The 16,790-nt window shown below is 34.5% G+C and overlaps 2 protein-coding genes across 4 annotated transcripts; one reads left to right on the top strand and one right to left on the bottom strand.

Annotated features, from left to right (window-relative positions):
- Positions 1-1,862: 1,862 nt before the first annotated feature.
- Positions 1,863-10,675, top strand: MKK3 (mitogen-activated protein kinase kinase 3). Of its 3 annotated transcripts, XM_088128011.1 has the most exons (11): positions 1,863-2,016; positions 2,113-2,294; positions 2,797-3,027; positions 3,827-4,045; positions 4,542-4,679; positions 4,791-4,958; positions 6,607-6,720; positions 7,885-7,992; positions 8,746-8,837; positions 9,887-10,277; positions 10,375-10,675. In XM_088128011.1, the coding sequence occupies exons 2-10, from the start codon at positions 2,193-2,195 to the stop codon at positions 10,245-10,247; spliced, it is 1,533 nt and encodes a 510-aa protein (XP_087984137.1). In that variant the 5' UTR covers positions 1,863-2,016; positions 2,113-2,192; the 3' UTR covers positions 10,248-10,277; positions 10,375-10,675. The 3 variants fall into 3 exon arrangements, with proteins under 3 accessions (XP_087984137.1, XP_087984139.1, XP_087984138.1); XM_088128012.1 differs by lacking the exon at positions 1,863-2,016 and having other exon boundaries at positions 2,138-2,294; positions 2,804-3,027; XM_088128013.1 differs by lacking the exons at positions 4,542-4,679; positions 4,791-4,958.
- A 1,190-nt stretch (positions 10,676-11,865) lies between these two features.
- LOC111019924 (Transducin/WD40 repeat-like superfamily protein) lies at positions 11,866-16,457 on the bottom strand. Its single transcript, XM_022296444.2, has 16 exons — positions 16,306-16,457; positions 16,085-16,200; positions 15,889-15,997; positions 15,740-15,804; positions 15,499-15,537; positions 15,042-15,138; positions 14,832-14,928; positions 14,665-14,728; positions 14,364-14,440; positions 14,179-14,251; positions 13,978-14,057; positions 13,760-13,844; positions 13,594-13,662; positions 13,444-13,511; positions 13,310-13,358; positions 11,866-12,492 (listed from the first exon to the last, which is right to left on the bottom strand). The coding sequence occupies exons 1-16, from the start codon at positions 16,436-16,438 to the stop codon at positions 12,160-12,162; spliced, it is 1,554 nt and encodes a 517-aa protein (XP_022152136.2). The 5' UTR covers positions 16,439-16,457; the 3' UTR covers positions 11,866-12,159.
- Positions 16,458-16,790: the final 333 nt, after the last annotated feature.

Raw genomic sequence — 16,790 nt, 5'->3', positions numbered from 1 at the left:
GCTAAATGGCTTTTCCCAAACTAAATTTGAAAATTCTCCATAATCCAATTAATAATTTATAAAAAAAAATTTAACTAATAAGATATCTAAAATCATATCTAAAGAAATACACTGAACTCAATCATGAAAATACTCGAACCTAACCATAAAGTCAAGCAAATAAAAACCGTGAAACTTAGCAACAATATACTCAATTCCAACTAATTAAAAATATTCAAATGCCATTAGAATAATCAGTACCTAGTGTTGGAAGGCATTCTCACCCTTATACGTGGCTTATGTTGGTTGGATCCCTCACAGTATACGTGGCAGATGTCGTTTATCTCCAAGTTTAATCACTTCGGTCACATGCATGTGCCTGAGGTCGAGGTTTTGCATCGCCGAGTCGACCTAAGCTCCTTCGGGTTAGCTCTTATCCATTTAGCTTAACTGTTTAACTTCACCTCGGCTCAGTCCCAGATTCTGACAGACTCCACGACAACCTGTATGGTTCATGGCAACCTTAAAGAGTCGTTGAGGTGCTGTTGGGACGGTTGTCGGGGGAAATCGCCTATAAATAGACCCATTCACTCCCTCTCACAGGTATGCGAACAATCTGATTCTCTCCCTAGAGTTGATTTGGATATTAGGGCTCGTTTGGTAACGTTCCCGTTTCTTGCTTCTCATTTCCAATTTTATTAAGAAATTTAAGTATTTTAGAACTACCTTTGTTTATTGTTTCTCCTTTTTTGGGAACATTCTCATAATTGTATAGAAATTTTTGGAACAAACAAAGCAAGTTTCTCTTTTTTGGTTCTCATTTTCAATTTGTTCCAAAACATAAATAAAAATATTGTTTTATCGTACTTGAATTTTTGGAGGTTGAAATCATGCAACACATTTTTCTTCATTAAGAATAAAGAAATAGAAACAAGAAACATGAACGTTACCAAACGAGTCTTGGCATTGAAGTACTCACTCTGTTTTGCATGTCTTCTGCGTGTTTTCCGAAACTCATCTTCCAGCTCATCTTAACTGATCCGACGTTCGCGAAGTTGGTCATTTTCCTGATCAAACACCTACAATAATATTAGTCTCATCCAACTACAAGATTACTCCCAAGTTCCTGACTAGTCACATGTCTTTAAAAAAATAGAAACGTATATCTTCAATACCTACAAAATTAGTCTAATCCAAACTCTAAGTGTATTAATTCCACTACTGAAGCGTAGAATCTAATTTACACTACTTATTTAAGTATAAAGTTTAAAGGATAAAATTCAAATTTCAAGGTCGAAATTTACTCAATCATCTCAATAAGGGGTAAAAAAAGGAACTATTCCCAAAAATAGTGGATGAAAAGAGAAGGAAGGTGGAAAAAAAAAGACCCCAGATTTAAATTTTATTTTCATCCACTAATTTTCATAAGTAACCATTTTAATTACCTAATTTTTTAGTTCGAATATATATATATTTTGACATGTCAATTCACACAATATCATAAGGTTATTTTTTTTTTAATACAACATGTAGAGTGGGGGTTCGAATTCATGACGTCTTGATCAGAAATAGACATCTTAACCATTTGAGCTATGTTTGGTTCGGTCATATTGATAAGGTTAATTAGGAAACAATGAGTAGCAAGTGGATTATAAAATGATAACATTATATTAAGAGTAAAGATATTCTTTTAATTCAATTGAAAGTTCAAAGATATTGCATGAGTTCGAATTTTTCCGTTTCAAAACTACGTCGTTTCAACTAGCTTCCTACAGTTTACCGGATTACATTAGTCCTTTACACGACGTCGTTTAAAGTTTTCAAAACCGATACGAGCTCGGTTCCACGTGGTGAAATATGATTGGCCAAAGCAAAAAGGCCGTAGTTTTCCCAAACTGTAAGCAAAATTCAGCTACCCGTCTTCCTCGATTTGGGGCGCCGTGTGACATGCCCGAATCTTTACAACCAAATTTATCGGAGAACCGCGATCCTTGAAGAATTTTCGAAATAGTTTTTCAAATTTCAATTCTGGCGTGGGTAAGCAATTCGATCGCGTTTTTTTATCTTTCATTTTCCTATTCTCAATTCTCATCATTTTTGTTTTCTGTTCTGTTGGTACATTGTTCGTGTCAGGTTAATCTCCCGCAATCAGTCACTCTAAGCTTCGAACTGTGTCGATCACGCTGAGAAAATAGTGCAGAAATTGTTCGAAAATGGCGGGTCTTGAGGAACTAAAGAAGAAGCTTACTCCCTTGTTTGACGCTGAAAAGGGGCTTTCTATGGATTCCACTGTGGACCCTTCTGATTCCTATACGGTAACCTAACCGCACTAAAAATTTCACGAAAGGGTTTTTTTTTTCCTGTTTGTGTGTAATTTGAATGGTTTCTCCCCTTAATGGTTAATAACACAAATAAATGATTAAATATACAGTAACCTACAAACTTTGTACTTCTAGTTGAGTGGAGATTTAATATATAGTATCAGAGTAAGGTCATATGTTTGAACCACTATAACTGCTATAATGTCATCTCTCAGCTGAGTATGAATGAATGATTAAATATATCGTAACCTATCAACTTAAGCTTTAACTAGGTTGAGTGGTGATTTAAAATAGTGTCAGAGTAAGATTTTTGTATGTAAATTTTTGTGATGTGATTTTCTCTCTAAACGATATTGATGGTCACTTGTGAGTCTTGTGCTACTCGTTAAGAATACGAATGAATGATTAAATATACTATAATCTATCAGCTTAAGCTTTTAGGCTGAGTGGTGATTGATATTGGTCCTTGAGAATTTATTTCTTGTTGTTTCTGAAGTTTTCAGATACTGGGACTGTGAATCTGCTGAGCCGATCGTATGGGGTTTACAATATTAATGAGCTAGGGTTACAAAAATGCACATCTAGTGAGAGGACGTATCGATGTGCTTCCCATGAAATGAGAATATTTGGAGCCATTGGTAGTGGTGCTAGCAGTGTTGTTCAGAGAGCTATCCACATTCCTGCTCATCGAATCATGGCATTGAAGAAGATCAATATCTTTGAAAAGGTTTGTGATTTGGTATCTTACTGTTTCTTTGCTGGTTGACTTCTGCTGCCTTTTGGCAATGACTTATGATGAATGTGTTGTAGTCGGATGTGTTGATGATGTCATCTTTGAGATGCATACAGCACATATCCTAGTTTCAATGACTTATGATGAATGTGTTGTAGTATGATGTTTCGAAGTTGTCATCTTTGAGAACGTTTGTGGTCCACAAGCCAGCATAGTTGAAACTTATGATCTTACTAGGAATATCTTTATGCTCTTGGTGTCGGACTAAGCTTATATACCATAATCAACATTTCTTGTCAAGAAAATGATAGGAAATTGATGTTTTAAGTTGGCAGCTACCATTGTTTGAATTCATAACTTAAAAGATTATGGTGTCTGCTCAGAGGCCAACACCAGCGCCCGGGCGGTCGCATGCTTAAGCTTAAGCCTTAGGCATCGACGTAGGTCCGCGAGGCAGATGTTGGGGGCTAAGGTACCACATGCCCCGCCCCTTGGCCAACATGTTGTGCGACGTGGACTTAGCTGGCACTTTCCTATCGTTGACTCGAATGTATGTGCCACACCCCTCCATTGGGCAGGGGAGTATAATGTTGAGTCGAACTCGAGGTGGGCTTGTTGGGCTATGGCTACTTGGTCCCTCGGGTTTTTTTTTCCCTCAAAAAAAAGATCATATGAGTACACAACATTACAATTTTTTTATCAACTACTATGGTGGTTATATCTAAGTCATGATTAACAGTATTTCATTTTGTATTTTTAGTGAATGATTTTTTTTTTTTTTTTTGCATAGTAGGAGAAAAGACAGCAGCTTCTTACCGAGATAAGGACATTATGTGAAGCCCCATGTTCGGAGGGTCTGGTGGAATTTCATGGTGCGTTTTATACCCCTGACTCTGGCCAAATAAGCATAGCTTTGGAGTACATGGATGGAGGGTCGTTAGCAGATGTCCTGCGTTTGAAGAAATGTATACCTGAGCCTGTCCTTTCGTCTATGTTTCAAAAACTTCTTCATGTATGGTTTTCTTTTTCCCTTTCTCAATCACTATCTCCTAAATGCTTAGAACTTATTTCAACATTTTCATACTTGTTATTTGATCCTGAACTTGGCTTGTGCCCAATATCCGTGTACTTTTAAAAGTTTTCGAATAGGCCGATGAACTTCTAATTTTGCGTCTAATAAGTTCTTACCATGAACTTCGTCAATTTAACACTTTCACCACCCAATGCCTGAACCACTTGCCACGTAATTCTTCAATAGCGCAATTAGTGCACTACGTAAGCGTAAAAGTGATATAGTTAACATAGGAACATATAAGCATAAAATTTAAAATTCAGGAACCTATTAGAAACTTTTTGAAATACAAGGACCGGATGGACACAACATTGAAAGTCATGATCTATTATTTTAAGTATAAGAACTTATTATACACAACCCTAAAAGTTCATAGACCAAACTTCTGATTTAACATTTAGTTCTTAAATTATTGCTCTTTTCATCTTGGTCTTAGGGACTAAATTACCTACATGGAGTAAGACATTTGGTTCACAGAGATATAAAGCCAGCTAATTTACTCGTAAATCTAAAGGGTGAAGCAAAAATTACAGATTTTGGCATAAGTGCTGGCTTAGAGAATTCAATGGCAATGGTTAGTTTTTACTAGCTATCATTTTTACCTTTTTCCTTGGTCTTGTTAACCTTTTAATTTGGAAAGACCAAGAGAAGTTTTTGCTAACATAGTTTTGGACATGATAATTAGTGTGCTACTTTTGTTGGAACTGTCACATACATGTCACCCGAGCGAATTCGAAATGAGAACTATTCTTATCCAGCTGATATTTGGAGCCTTGGGCTTGCACTCTTTGAGTGTGGTACTGGTGAATTTCCATATTCAGCTACTGAAGGCCTAGTGAATCTTATGTTGCAGGTATGAGCTAGCTAATGATCAAAAGATATCATATTTTTCGTTTACATGTGAATTTCACTAACTTTTACTTACAATATTTCTTGAATGTTGGATGTCATTTGCTCATGAATATACTTGGATGAGCAGATCACCTTTTTAACTTAAGTATCTGATGTGGGAAGAATAATATATTAGGTTATATATTTATTTAATTAAGTAATTAGTTTTATGCTAAATATACCTAATGGTTCTTAATCTTTTAGGTAATTCTCAATTTGGTCCTTAATTTTGTGAAATTCTCAATTGGGTATGTATCGAAAATTCTCAATTACGTCTTTTTGAGAAAAAATTGTTAAATTTTATTAACAAAATGCTCGTGTCTCATAACATATTTGGACTCGTGAATATGTCACTCGAAAGATATGGTTGGTGGGATTTTACTAATGCACGTGGGTTGAATTTCATGTGTCTAATAATATTTGAGTTACATGTCCACGTATTCAAATATGTTAATGAAACTATAATTTAATGAATTGAGAATTTTATAAAATTAAGGACCGAATATGTTAGTGTTCCCATCTTTGTTGGGGGAGGAAGGATTCAGTAGCTTGGCCCCCTAGCCTGTCTAGGAGGTTTTCCTTTTCCCGTGGTTCTTTTTTTCTAAAGTTGTGCATTCCCTCGCCTCCCCCTTTTGCTCTGTTGTTTGCCTCAGCTTTGGAAGGTTAAAATTCCAAAATATTTCAAACTTTTTGCTTGGACAGGTCTTACCTGGGAAAGCCAATTCCTTGGACCATATTAAAGGTGTTTTTCCTTCTTTTTTGGGTCACAGTGGTATGTGCTTTGCAGAAGTGCCTGGGAGGATCTTGATCCTATTCTGTTGAATTGTCGGGTTCCTCAGTCTATCTGGGTCGTTTCTTCGAGTTGTTTGGGGTGGTCTCGGCTTGTAACAAGGATGGTTGTTGATGGAGGAGATTTTGTTGTTCCCACCCTTTTGGGATAAGGGAAGGTTCCTATGGTAGGCTTGTTTTTTTCTTAATGTTTTGTGAGGGATTTGACTTGAGAGAAACAACAAAATCTTTAGGGGTTGAGAGATTCAAGGAGAATGTTTTGGAGCTTAGTAGATTTAATACCTTCTCGTGGATTTAAGTTTCTAAGATTTTTTGTAATTATCCGTTAGGTGTTATTCTTTTGATTGGAGCCCCTTTTTGTAGGTTAGTCTCCTTTTGTCGGGCTGGTTTTTTTTATGTCCTTATATATTCTTTTATTTCTCTCTATGAAGGCTCGGTTTCTCGTCCAAAAAGAAAAACCAAAAATTAATGATCAATCAAATTTTTATGAAACGACGTAATTGATCATTTTTAATACATTAAAGGTTAAAATTGAAAATTTTAAAAGATTATAGACCAGATTGAGAAGTAATTAAAAGATTAGAAAATATAGTGTATATATCGCCATAGTTATTTAAATAGCCTCTTTCATTCATAAATAGTCAGCTCTTTTTTTATATATATTATTCCATAGTTTTAGAGAATTTTTCTCTCAACTCTAAAGAGATTTTACCTCTCTTCAGGATAGATCTCCCATTTGTTCCAGGCCATCTATCTAAATCTGCTGAATCAGTATTGTTACATTCTTTTTGTGGATTCTGAAATATTTTGCTTTATGATAGATTTTGGATGACCCATCTCCGTCGCCATCAAAACAGAAATTTTCACCAGAGTTTTGTTCATTCGTCGATGCCTGCTTGCAGAAAGATGCAGATGCTAGGCCAACGGCAGAGCAGGTTAGTCTATGTCATTTGCATTCCACTGTCAGTGCAAATGCTTTTAAGTGATCGCTTGTTGCATTTAGTTGTTGATCAACAATTGGGTTTTCCAAAGGAAAGGGAGAAAAAAAATTCCTCATTTTGGAAGAGTTAAATGTTGAGAATATATTGAAAAGGTTAGATTTACATTATTATCAATTTAATTTTTGTGTTCTATGGTAATTTAACATATTATGAGAGTAGGGTGTTGAGTTTGAAACCTTGCAGTGTCCATTCTTCCCCAATTGATGTTAATGGTAAGAACCTTAAGATTGTGGGTTCAAGCTCCGTGGTGGCAAATATATCCCTAATATTTTAGGATTAGATGGCTTACAATGCAATTAGTACGACTTTGATAGAAACTAAATAACTAAAATAACATTGAAAGATAAAAAGGATAAAGAAATACAATAACTCTCAAGCTTGGAACCTACCCTCTTTGAGTACTCCCACTCAAGTCTAAACCCACTAAACTATTGCTACCTTCATCCCCTCCCACTTCCTCTATTATAACTAAATCCTACAAACCCTTTCACTACTTACCACTCTTAATATTTCTAACTACCCCAGGGTCATTCCTAACATTGAGGTGAACATAAGCTAGTTCGGAATCAGATACTCACTATACAAACCAAAAAATCCCACCTGATATTTGGTTCCTCATGTGAAGGAAATTGTTGAGACTGAGAGTATATTAAAAGGATCGAATTCATTCTCTACCTGCTTAAGCTTGTATCTTGTAGTAAGTTAGACGTAAAAGAATTATGAACTTTTGATGTACACAAAAATACTTTTGTTGGCAAATTAAATGGTGGTAAAAAGTTTTTAGTACCAATTCAAGCTTGATTAATCAGGTGGTGCCTTGAGAATATGATTACTAAGTCAGGAATTTACCCAGCAGCCAAAGACCGAATACTAAAATCGAAACCAGATCTAGATTTATCTTTTGGAAGATCTCTTTTTCTTGCTAGTTGAAGACCTTAAACCTCGAGCAGCTGAAGACTGAATACTAAAATCAAAACCAGATCCAGATTTATCTTTTGGAAGATTTCTTTTCCTTACTATTTGATGACCTTAAATCTCTTGTTATGTGCACACTGGTTCAAGATGGATAATGTTTTGCTTATGCTTCTCTGGTTGCAGCTGCTTTCACACCCATTTATCAAGAAATATGAGGATGAACAAGTAGACTTGGCAGCATTTGTACAGAGTGTGTTTGATCCAATACAGAGGATGAAGGACTTGGCAGATGTAAGTATACAGTAGCTCTCTCCATAGTCAATATTGCATCTTCAAGATTATGTATATCATTCTGACAGCCAGTCGATGTTCGATCACATCTCGTAATATTTTTAAATAAATGATAACAGTTCATGGTTATATATCAACAATTGATTATAGAACAGCAAAGAAAATAGATGAAAATGACGAAATATGGTTTTTGATAGGCCCCAATTAGATAAGTATATTCTATAGAGAGAGGAAGAGGGGAGAGCAGCTTATGTAACTGGGTCGTGAGGAAGTTGTGTTAGAGCAATGGGGCTCTAGTTAGTTAGATGGGCAAATATTAGATTTCGAAGTGTCGGGTATATTTTGGCTCGGGCACGAGAGGATGGTATCTTTTTACTAGTTTTGGGTAAGAGTTATGGAGAGAATAGGGAGCTCCCGAAATCTCCCTTAGCTCTTGTAATTCCTCTCTGAATATAAATAATAGAATCAAGGCGGAATCAGTTTCCCATTTTCCATTTTTTTAATTCTAGAAACTGATTTCAGAGTTTATACTATAAAATAACAATCTAAAACAGAATATAGTTTACATGTGCAGTTTTTAGATAGTCCCTTAAGGGTTCTAGGTTGAATGTGATGGAGCTTTACTGTTGAAAGGTGTTATATGATCATACAAGAACTTATAGAGTCTTAAATCTTTAGACTACACACCATGTTACTTTTGCTTTGTGAAAATGGATGCTGATTTCTCTTTTCTTGTTTTTTTTTCCTTACCAGATGTTGACAATTCATTATTACTTGCTTTTTGATGGACCTGATGAATTCTGGCACCATTCAAAAGCTTTGTACAATGAAAGCTCAACTTTGAGGTAATGAGTAGTTGTTGAATAATGTTTTCCCTCGTTTTCGTTTGAAAAATATGAGATTTTTAAACTACCGTGAGTTGACGTAATGATTATTTAGAGTCCAATGAGAAAGGTAAAGGGCTTATGGAGAATGGATTCAAACCATGGTGACTAGCTTCCTAAGATTTAATATCATGCGAGTTCTCTTAGCAACCAAATATAGTAGGATAGGTTATAAATTTCAAAAAAAACATGTTGGTTAAGAGAATTCCTTGACTTGTCAATGAGTCTCGATTAGAAAGATCTTGATTTTTCCACATTGATGTAAAGGGTTTATTTTTGTATATAAATGGGGGACTATGAACCATCATGGGATGACTCAAGTGGTCAATGAGGGCCAATGTAAATAGCAAAAGACTTAGAGGGAATGAGTTCAAACCATGGTGGTCACCTACCTAGGATTTAATATCCTACGAGTTACCTTGTCAACCAAACGTAGTAGGGTCAGGCGATTGACCCGTGATTAGTAGAGGTGCGCGCAAGCTGGCCCCGACACACGGATTCAAATATATATACATACATACATACACATTGAGAGACTATGGATGACTCATTGCTCATTTGATAACGATTTTATTTTTATTTTTTAAATTTAGAATTATTTATGTTTCATCCTAACTTCTTTGGATGTTTTTCACCTTAATTAAAAACACACTTGAATTATTAGCCAAATTTCAAAAACAAAAACTACTTTTTTAAGTTTTCAAATTTTTGCTTAAGACTTTGAAACCATTTTTAAAAGTAGATACCGAAGCAAAGAAATACATATGTGAAAATAGTATTTATAAGTTTAATTTTCAAAATAAAAAATTAAACAAAAAATGGTTATCAAATGGAGTTTAGAGGCTTGAACCCAAAGTTTTAGGAGCTTTTCCTTAAACATTTTGCTTCGTTACCAGTAGGGTCTCCTTAGGTTCAAATAGATTTTGATTTGTAGTTTTTCAAGATCTGTTTATCCTAAAAATATGGAGGGAGGTATTCATCTAAATGATTCATACTTCTCTTGTTTTCAGTTTTTCAGGGAAGCAATTTTCTGGTCCAAATGACATCTTTTCCACTCTATCAGACATTCGAAATACATTAGCCGGGGACTGGCCTCTCGAAAAACTAGTTCATGTCGTTGAAAAACTCCAATGTCGAGCTCACGGTCGAGATGGAATCGCCATAAGGGTGTCAGGATCCTTCATCATCGGTAACCAGTTCCTCATATGTGGAGACGGAGTACAAGTCGAGGGACTGCCAAATTTCAAGGATCTCTCCATCGACGTTTCGAGTAAAAGAATGGGATCCTTCCGGGAGCAGTTCATCATCGAACCGAGCAACCTCATCGGTCGATACTACATAGCCAAACAAGAGCTTTATATAATTCAATAAGAGCAATGCAACTGCTGTTTGATCATGATGGTATGTTCCAAGCCCCCACTCATTTGATTGACACTATTAAATGCTTTATGATTCTATCTTAGAACATGATCCTATGCAACTTTTTTTTTTTTTGCAGTTTGTGCAACATTTTGTGAATCTGCAATAAAATGGATCCATCTCATATGTAATTTTACTAGCTAGATTATCTATCGAAGCTACTCGATCGGCATAATTTAGTAGGCATGGCGTTGCTACCATTTCTTACGCCAGATCGAGTCATCTTCAAAGCTCAAGAAGGCATTTTGAGGCCTCTCTTATAGTGAGAATATAATCTAGCTTTTAGCTATCAATGTATGTTTTCTTAGTTATAAATGTAAATTATATTACTCTTTTTTTTTTCTTTTTGCTATTTTATCAAATCTTTCATCATTTCTACAGTTTTTTTTTTTTTTTCTTATAAGGAAGCTAGAGTATTTTATATTAATGTTATTATTGTTAGTAATGGCAGCAAATATTAAATAAAGATTTAAATCTTATTCTAATTCCTTAAACTTTCAATGGTTTGTTGTAGCTTAATTTTTAAATTTTAAAACATTTTACTTTAATCTGGATCTATAGAATAAAATTATTTTGATCCTTACAATTAATTCTTTTGATAAGTTATTGAACACAAACCCAAGTACCATTTTTAATTAAGAAAAGATTATAACAAATTATCTGGCAAATTTTCAAGCAGATTTAGATTTCTATTAAATGATTAATTACAAAAGTAACAATAAAAACAAAATTTATTATTTAAGATTTAATATTAAGAAGAATATTGCAAAGGGTTTAGAGTGAATGAACTTTCAAAACTTATTTTATTTTAGTCAAGATTTTTAAAATTGTATTTTAATTCTTAAATTAACTTATACTACCTCAAGATTATTGAACTTTTTAAAATGATAGATTGAAAAATAACTATATTAATTTTTACCATTAATTTTCTTTCAACCAAAGTTGATAACATGAGATGTGAACACATATTTGAGCGTATATATATATTTATATATATATTAACAACAATTTTAGGAAATGGAAAATCTAACCTCCAATTCGGAAAAAATGAATACATGTCTTATGTAGACTATTTGAACATATATTTAAGTAGCAATGCTTGCCTGTACTATTTTTTATTGCTTTTAATAGACAAATCCCACTAAATTTTTAGAAAAAAATACATCACATCAAAAAATCAACTCTTTTTTTTTTGTTTCTATATCGCCAGTTCATTCTATTTTGTAGACTAGGGAATCTTTATAATAATAAAGGTCTCTACCTATAACGAATGACAGCTATAAAAAAAAACAGAGAGAGAGAGAGAGAGATAGGGAGGGAAGGCTCTCAAAACCAAACAAAGCTAAAAAGAACATGAGAATTAGCACCATTCTTATGAGTGCTTTTATCTTGAAGAACCAACAAAGAAGTTGCCCTCTCAATGGAGCCCAGTTTCTATTTAGCATCATATCGGTCGAGAGAACTCCTAACATACGTATTAAACAAATATTTTTCATGTTTGAGCCACGTGAGTGCTATCTCCCAATTTCATGGACCAAATATGCAATTTAACATTAAAAAAGGGACAAAATAAGAAAGTTGGAAAAAATAAGATATTAAAACTATAATACTTTACAAAATTGCATCCCCTCACTGTACACTTCAAATACAATCCTGCACATCAGTACAAGACTTGCTACAAAAAAATACAAAAAATACCACATATCATCTCAGAACATCCCAAACCAAGGTATTCATTCAGACTTGCTGTTCTAAAGGCTTCTATTTGGACCCACCAGCAAAATTGAGGCAAATGGTGAGCTCTAAAAATGGATGAAAACGAAAATATGTACTCCAAAAATGAACAGAACAGTGAGGCCTGGTTTTAAGAAGCAACTATAAAGTAATCTCTGATTGTTTTTCTTTTCATGGAGGAAGATGGAGGATTTAGAACAGAAGATGGGCTTTTGGAAGTGGCTTCAGGGGTCTTCTCAAAGCTTTCAATTAAGTCAATGTCTGTAATAAATCTTTTTACCTTGGACTCTGGAGTGCCTAATTTGTTCTCCATGGAAGCTCTATCAAAGTATGAAGAAGAATCTGAAGAGTCAGAGTCTTTGGGGTGTTCTATAGTCGGCATCGCCATAATTCTCTTTCTGTTGCATGAAGTTGGCCTTTTACTTGAGTAGCCACTGTTTTTTTCAGCATTCCATATTCGAACCTATCAGATAATTTGCCAAAAAGAATTAAAAATGGACATAAATATAATCTAAGAAAATTTAAGTTTAAATACTATTTCCAGTCCCTTTTACCTTTTAGCTTGAGTTTATTTTGGTTCATACTTTTACGATGGATTTTATCTTTATCTACAAAATTTTAAGACAAATTTTATACTCATTGAAAACCTTGTACTACAAATTTATGGCTATATTTCAAGAAAATTAGAAGTGTATTGCTAAAAATTATAATTGAAAAAAATGAAAAAAAAATAATGAATGAACCAAAATACTCACTTTTTACCTGTACAAGACCAAAATGAACACTTTTAACTTTAGAAGTATAAAGACTAAAACGAACCAAAGTCAAAAGTATTATGGATCAAAATGGAAGTTTTGGAAGTACCAGAACCAAAATAAACCAAAACTAAAAATACATAAACGAAAATAGTATTTAAACCAAAAATTTACAAAATAATCTAGTGAATTTTGTGATTTTAAATCCCATTTAAGTTTCTAAACTTCTTACTATTATATTTTATTCCTTAAACTTACCGTCTTTCAAGTTAATTTTTGTCAATTATTAAACAGAAACTTAACCTGTCTTTTTGTTTACCTATCTAATGAGAGAAGTAAAACAGGTTTGATTCTTTCCAAATTACTAATAAATATCATGGGAAAAAAACTAGAATACTTTTTTATATTATTATTAGTTTAAAAAACTATGAAAAAATTTAGAGGCTTTTAGCAGTCAACCCAAGAAAGTGTGTTCAGAAGATAAGACATTCAAATGTACACCCTGATAGTATTTCATTTACACACCGTGAAATCATCTGAGGATGTCACAAACTTCCCAAGTTCAAACGAAGACCTGAAAGGGAATAAACTTATCAGTAGCGATTTAATAATCGTGGAGGGCTGAGTGAGACAAGTGGCAAAAGGTTCAAGGAAAATACCAATCCACCGCCGAAACTTCTCCATTATGATTTGTTAATGTGATGGGATCTTCTTGAGGCTGGTTTACCTGATGATTTTACACAGCTTTTAAATTCCTGCTATAATTCAACTATAGTATAAATAAAGCTTGTTATTAGAAAGAATCTGACCTGCCAAACGTGGGCATTTCCATCAGTAGAACCACTGAGAAGGTAAGAAGCATCAGGACTGACTACAGACTGCAAAACCAAGCATGAAACATTAAGAATGGAAATATATTCAAGGAAATTTTAGCGAAGGACGAGTAACTTCAAGCCTTGACAGGGCAACACTCACCTTTACGAAGAAAGAATCTATTTGACATCCAGAAAATGATTTCACAGGACCCTTATCCAGCTGAAGTATATTGTACAAATATATTCTGTTACAGAGAGAGGGAGTAAGATTACATCATTTTGTTATTTGCACTGCTGCTAGCTCTATAAAAATATGACTTGTGATTGAAAGAACTAGGAAACTGGAAAGTATGACTCGTGATTAAATGAGTTAATTACCTATTATCCATGCACGATGCTGAAAGAAATGCCCCATTTGCGTCTTGGGATAAGCTGGATATACCATGTAATCTCGTTTCCTACATATGAACAGGGTGGACTATAATTAGTCTCGAGACCTCATTGATACTCCAAAAATATATATTAGATGCCATTATATATTGGCAACCATTGGTTTGCTAAAGCAATATGAGCAATTACCTTGTCGCTGTATTTGGGTTGGCACCAAGTGATTGCATTCTTTAAATTTCTTGTATCCCAGAATTTCACAATGCTAAAGACAGAAAAAACTAACATCGGTAACATGATATGGTTTGGTATAGCTTCTGACAAGGAAATCTACTTCTAGCTCTGTACAAGACAATAGATGTAAATTCTAAACGCACCTGTCCACTGCACCAGCTGTGGCTATGGAGAGTTCATCTTTTAGGTAAAGAACAGAAGTTATGCTCTTCGAAGCAGACTGGAAGAATTGAAAGGCTAAGTAAGATATACCAATCACCAATGGCAGAGCAAAAAGAAAGAAAGTTGAGACTATAAAAATATGTTAAACATTTTAAAGTTTCTCTAATTTGCCTCTTAAATTTTCAGGATTGAAAGATTATATATATAAAAATTAGAGTGTAATCTTTTGACACCCTGCCAAGTGCCAACCAAATGATAGAGGAGAAAATGCCAACAGCAAACCTTTTGACGCCTGATACGCTTTGCATGAGTGGAAAGATGGGCTCCTTTAACTACTGCAGTAGCCCTGTTCAAGGTAATTTTGGGAATCGTAAGACCACTTACAAAATTTCACGCTTACTTAGCACAGAAGTTTAGTTAAAGAACCAAAGACCCCGAATCCTAATTACCGTAGGCACAGCTCCTCACTGCCAACTTTGGAACAAGAAGTGGTTCTCAAGTCCCAGAGAGCAAATGAGCCATCTCTTGAACCAGATACAATTATATCTGTATGAGTCAATGAAAATCAATCATTTCAGGAAAGTAGATCTTGTTCGCCCTCTCTCAGATATGAATGTTTAGACAAAATATTCTTGTGTAAAATAATATGAAATATGTACCATGATTAGTTGGGTGAGAAGATATGGATTTCACACTTCCTTTATGCCCTCTCAATATTCCTATGCATTTCATTTCCTGAACGTCCCATATTTTCATCTGCAGAAGTCGAATTGGAAGTTACAACTTACTCACAGATGAAAATTTGTGCCACATATCAAAAGTAGATATTTTTTTCTTGGTTAAGAGATGGGATTTATAGACACACGAACAAAAGAACAGCCTAGGAGGAATGAGAAGGCCCTTAAAAAAAACTAATGAATCAAAGCTTTCCAATCTTGAAGAATCATAGATAAGCTATAATACAAAAGAATCAAAAGTGCACACTACGTCTAAGATAATCAAAAGAAGCTTCAATTGCCTAAAATATTCTTTGATTTCTTTCCCTCCATATGGAAATGTAGAGGTGATGCTTAATAAGTGAATAAACTGATTTGGAAGCTAAATGATGATACTTACAGATTGATCTCCAGAAGCTGTAATCATCTGGGTATCTCCCTGAAACATTATCATTTCATGATTTAGGACACAGTAAACATTGTATAAGAATAATACAAATCGGCAATTAATTATATTCAAAACAGTAGTCTCAGAGAGATCAATTCAAGTATTCTGCTCACGAATAACATTACCATTGTCACGAAAATAGGAGAATTAATTCAATAACTGAAGTACCAAGATGATTGAACATGGGAACTACCTTAATCCAACAAACATCAAATACAGCATTGCGATGTGCTTCCCACTCACAGACCCTTGACTTCTCTGTATCAATTCAAAATAAAACTAAATCAACTAAAGTCCGCTATCTACAGGGCATATGAAATGGAAAGGAAAAGAGATCAAAACCTGAATTTTCCTGATGAGATGAAAACGACGAAAATCTGTTGCGAGAGTTGAACAGGCTTACGTACCCATCCTCATCCGATAGTGCAAACAAGTGGGAATTTGTTAACGTCTGCAAAAACACAAGTTTCACAATGCCCATATGAGGAAACAGAAACGCAAATACGAAACAATGCCAATATGCTCGTTGAACTAAAACCTTGCAGAACGAAACGGCCAATGGCGGCGTCTGGTCACCGTCGTGCTCAACGGCAAGAGCTCCGACTTCCTTGAAATTAAGGGCAATGTCAGCGCCAAAACGCGGCCGCTTCCGAACTGGGAAAGAGATTGCGGAGTGTTAGACAGTGATTTGAACAGAAAAACAAAAAGAAAACAAAAAATAAATTGGCAACAGCGATCTGCGGTGGAGAAAGAGGGAACCTCTGAATCCATTGAGCTCTCTGGAAGCGAGATCTTGGAAAAATGTTGGGGTTCTTGAGATCTCCATTGGATTAGCTCGCGGGAGAGGGGAAACAAAGAGGAAAAATGTTGAAGATGCATTAATGGCGAGCATCTGAAGAGGAGCGCGCCACTATTTGGCGCCATGGGCTGCGTTCAAATGGCGGGAACTTGAATTTTCCCTTTGTTCTGTCTTGGCGGAGGCGCCATTTTCATTTTCTTCTTATTAGAATTAATAAATTGGGTTTATTATTATTAGGTTTAAATACTATCACTTTCTGTTTCGTTTACTGTTTTCTATTTCTCGTTTTTTATTTATTGTTTTTAATTTTTAATCTTTTTAGAACTAAAAATATAAATACAGATATGTTTGATATAATCACTGTTTCTGGTTTCTTCAAAAAATAAATAAATAAAATATGTTTTTGATAACTATTTCTTGTTTCTTGTTTTTGTTTTGTTTTTGT

Source organism: Momordica charantia (genome assembly GCF_013281855.1).
Source record: "Momordica charantia cultivar OHB3-1 chromosome 8 unlocalized genomic scaffold, Mcharantia_2.0 BLBB01000008.1, whole genome shotgun sequence".
NCBI lineage: Eukaryota > Viridiplantae > Streptophyta > Magnoliopsida > Cucurbitales > Cucurbitaceae > Momordica > Momordica charantia.
This window is presented reverse-complemented; position numbering and strand designations above follow the sequence as displayed.

Coding starts and splice junctions, on each gene's coding strand:
- MKK3 (XM_088128011.1), top strand. CDS start 2,193: ATGGCGGGTCTTGAGGAACTAAAGAAGAAGCTTACTCCCTTGTTTGAC. Junction 4,680..4,790: donor TAGAGAATTCAATGGCAATG/GTTAGTTTTTAC, acceptor CATGATAATTAG/TGTGCTACTTTTGTTGGAAC. Junction 8,838..9,886: donor AATGAAAGCTCAACTTTGAG/GTAATGAGTAGT, acceptor TCTTGTTTTCAG/TTTTTCAGGGAAGCAATTTT.
- LOC111019924 (XM_022296444.2), bottom strand. CDS start 16,438: ATGCTCGCCATTAATGCATCTTCAACATTTTTCCTCTTTGTTTCCCCT. Junction 14,252..14,363: donor ACAGCTGGTGCAGTGGACAG/GTGCGTTTAGAA, acceptor TTCTGTCTTTAG/CATTGTGAAATTCTGGGATA. Junction 14,058..14,178: donor AACCCAAATACAGCGACAAG/GTAATTGCTCAT, acceptor GTTCATATGTAG/GAAACGAGATTACATGGTAT.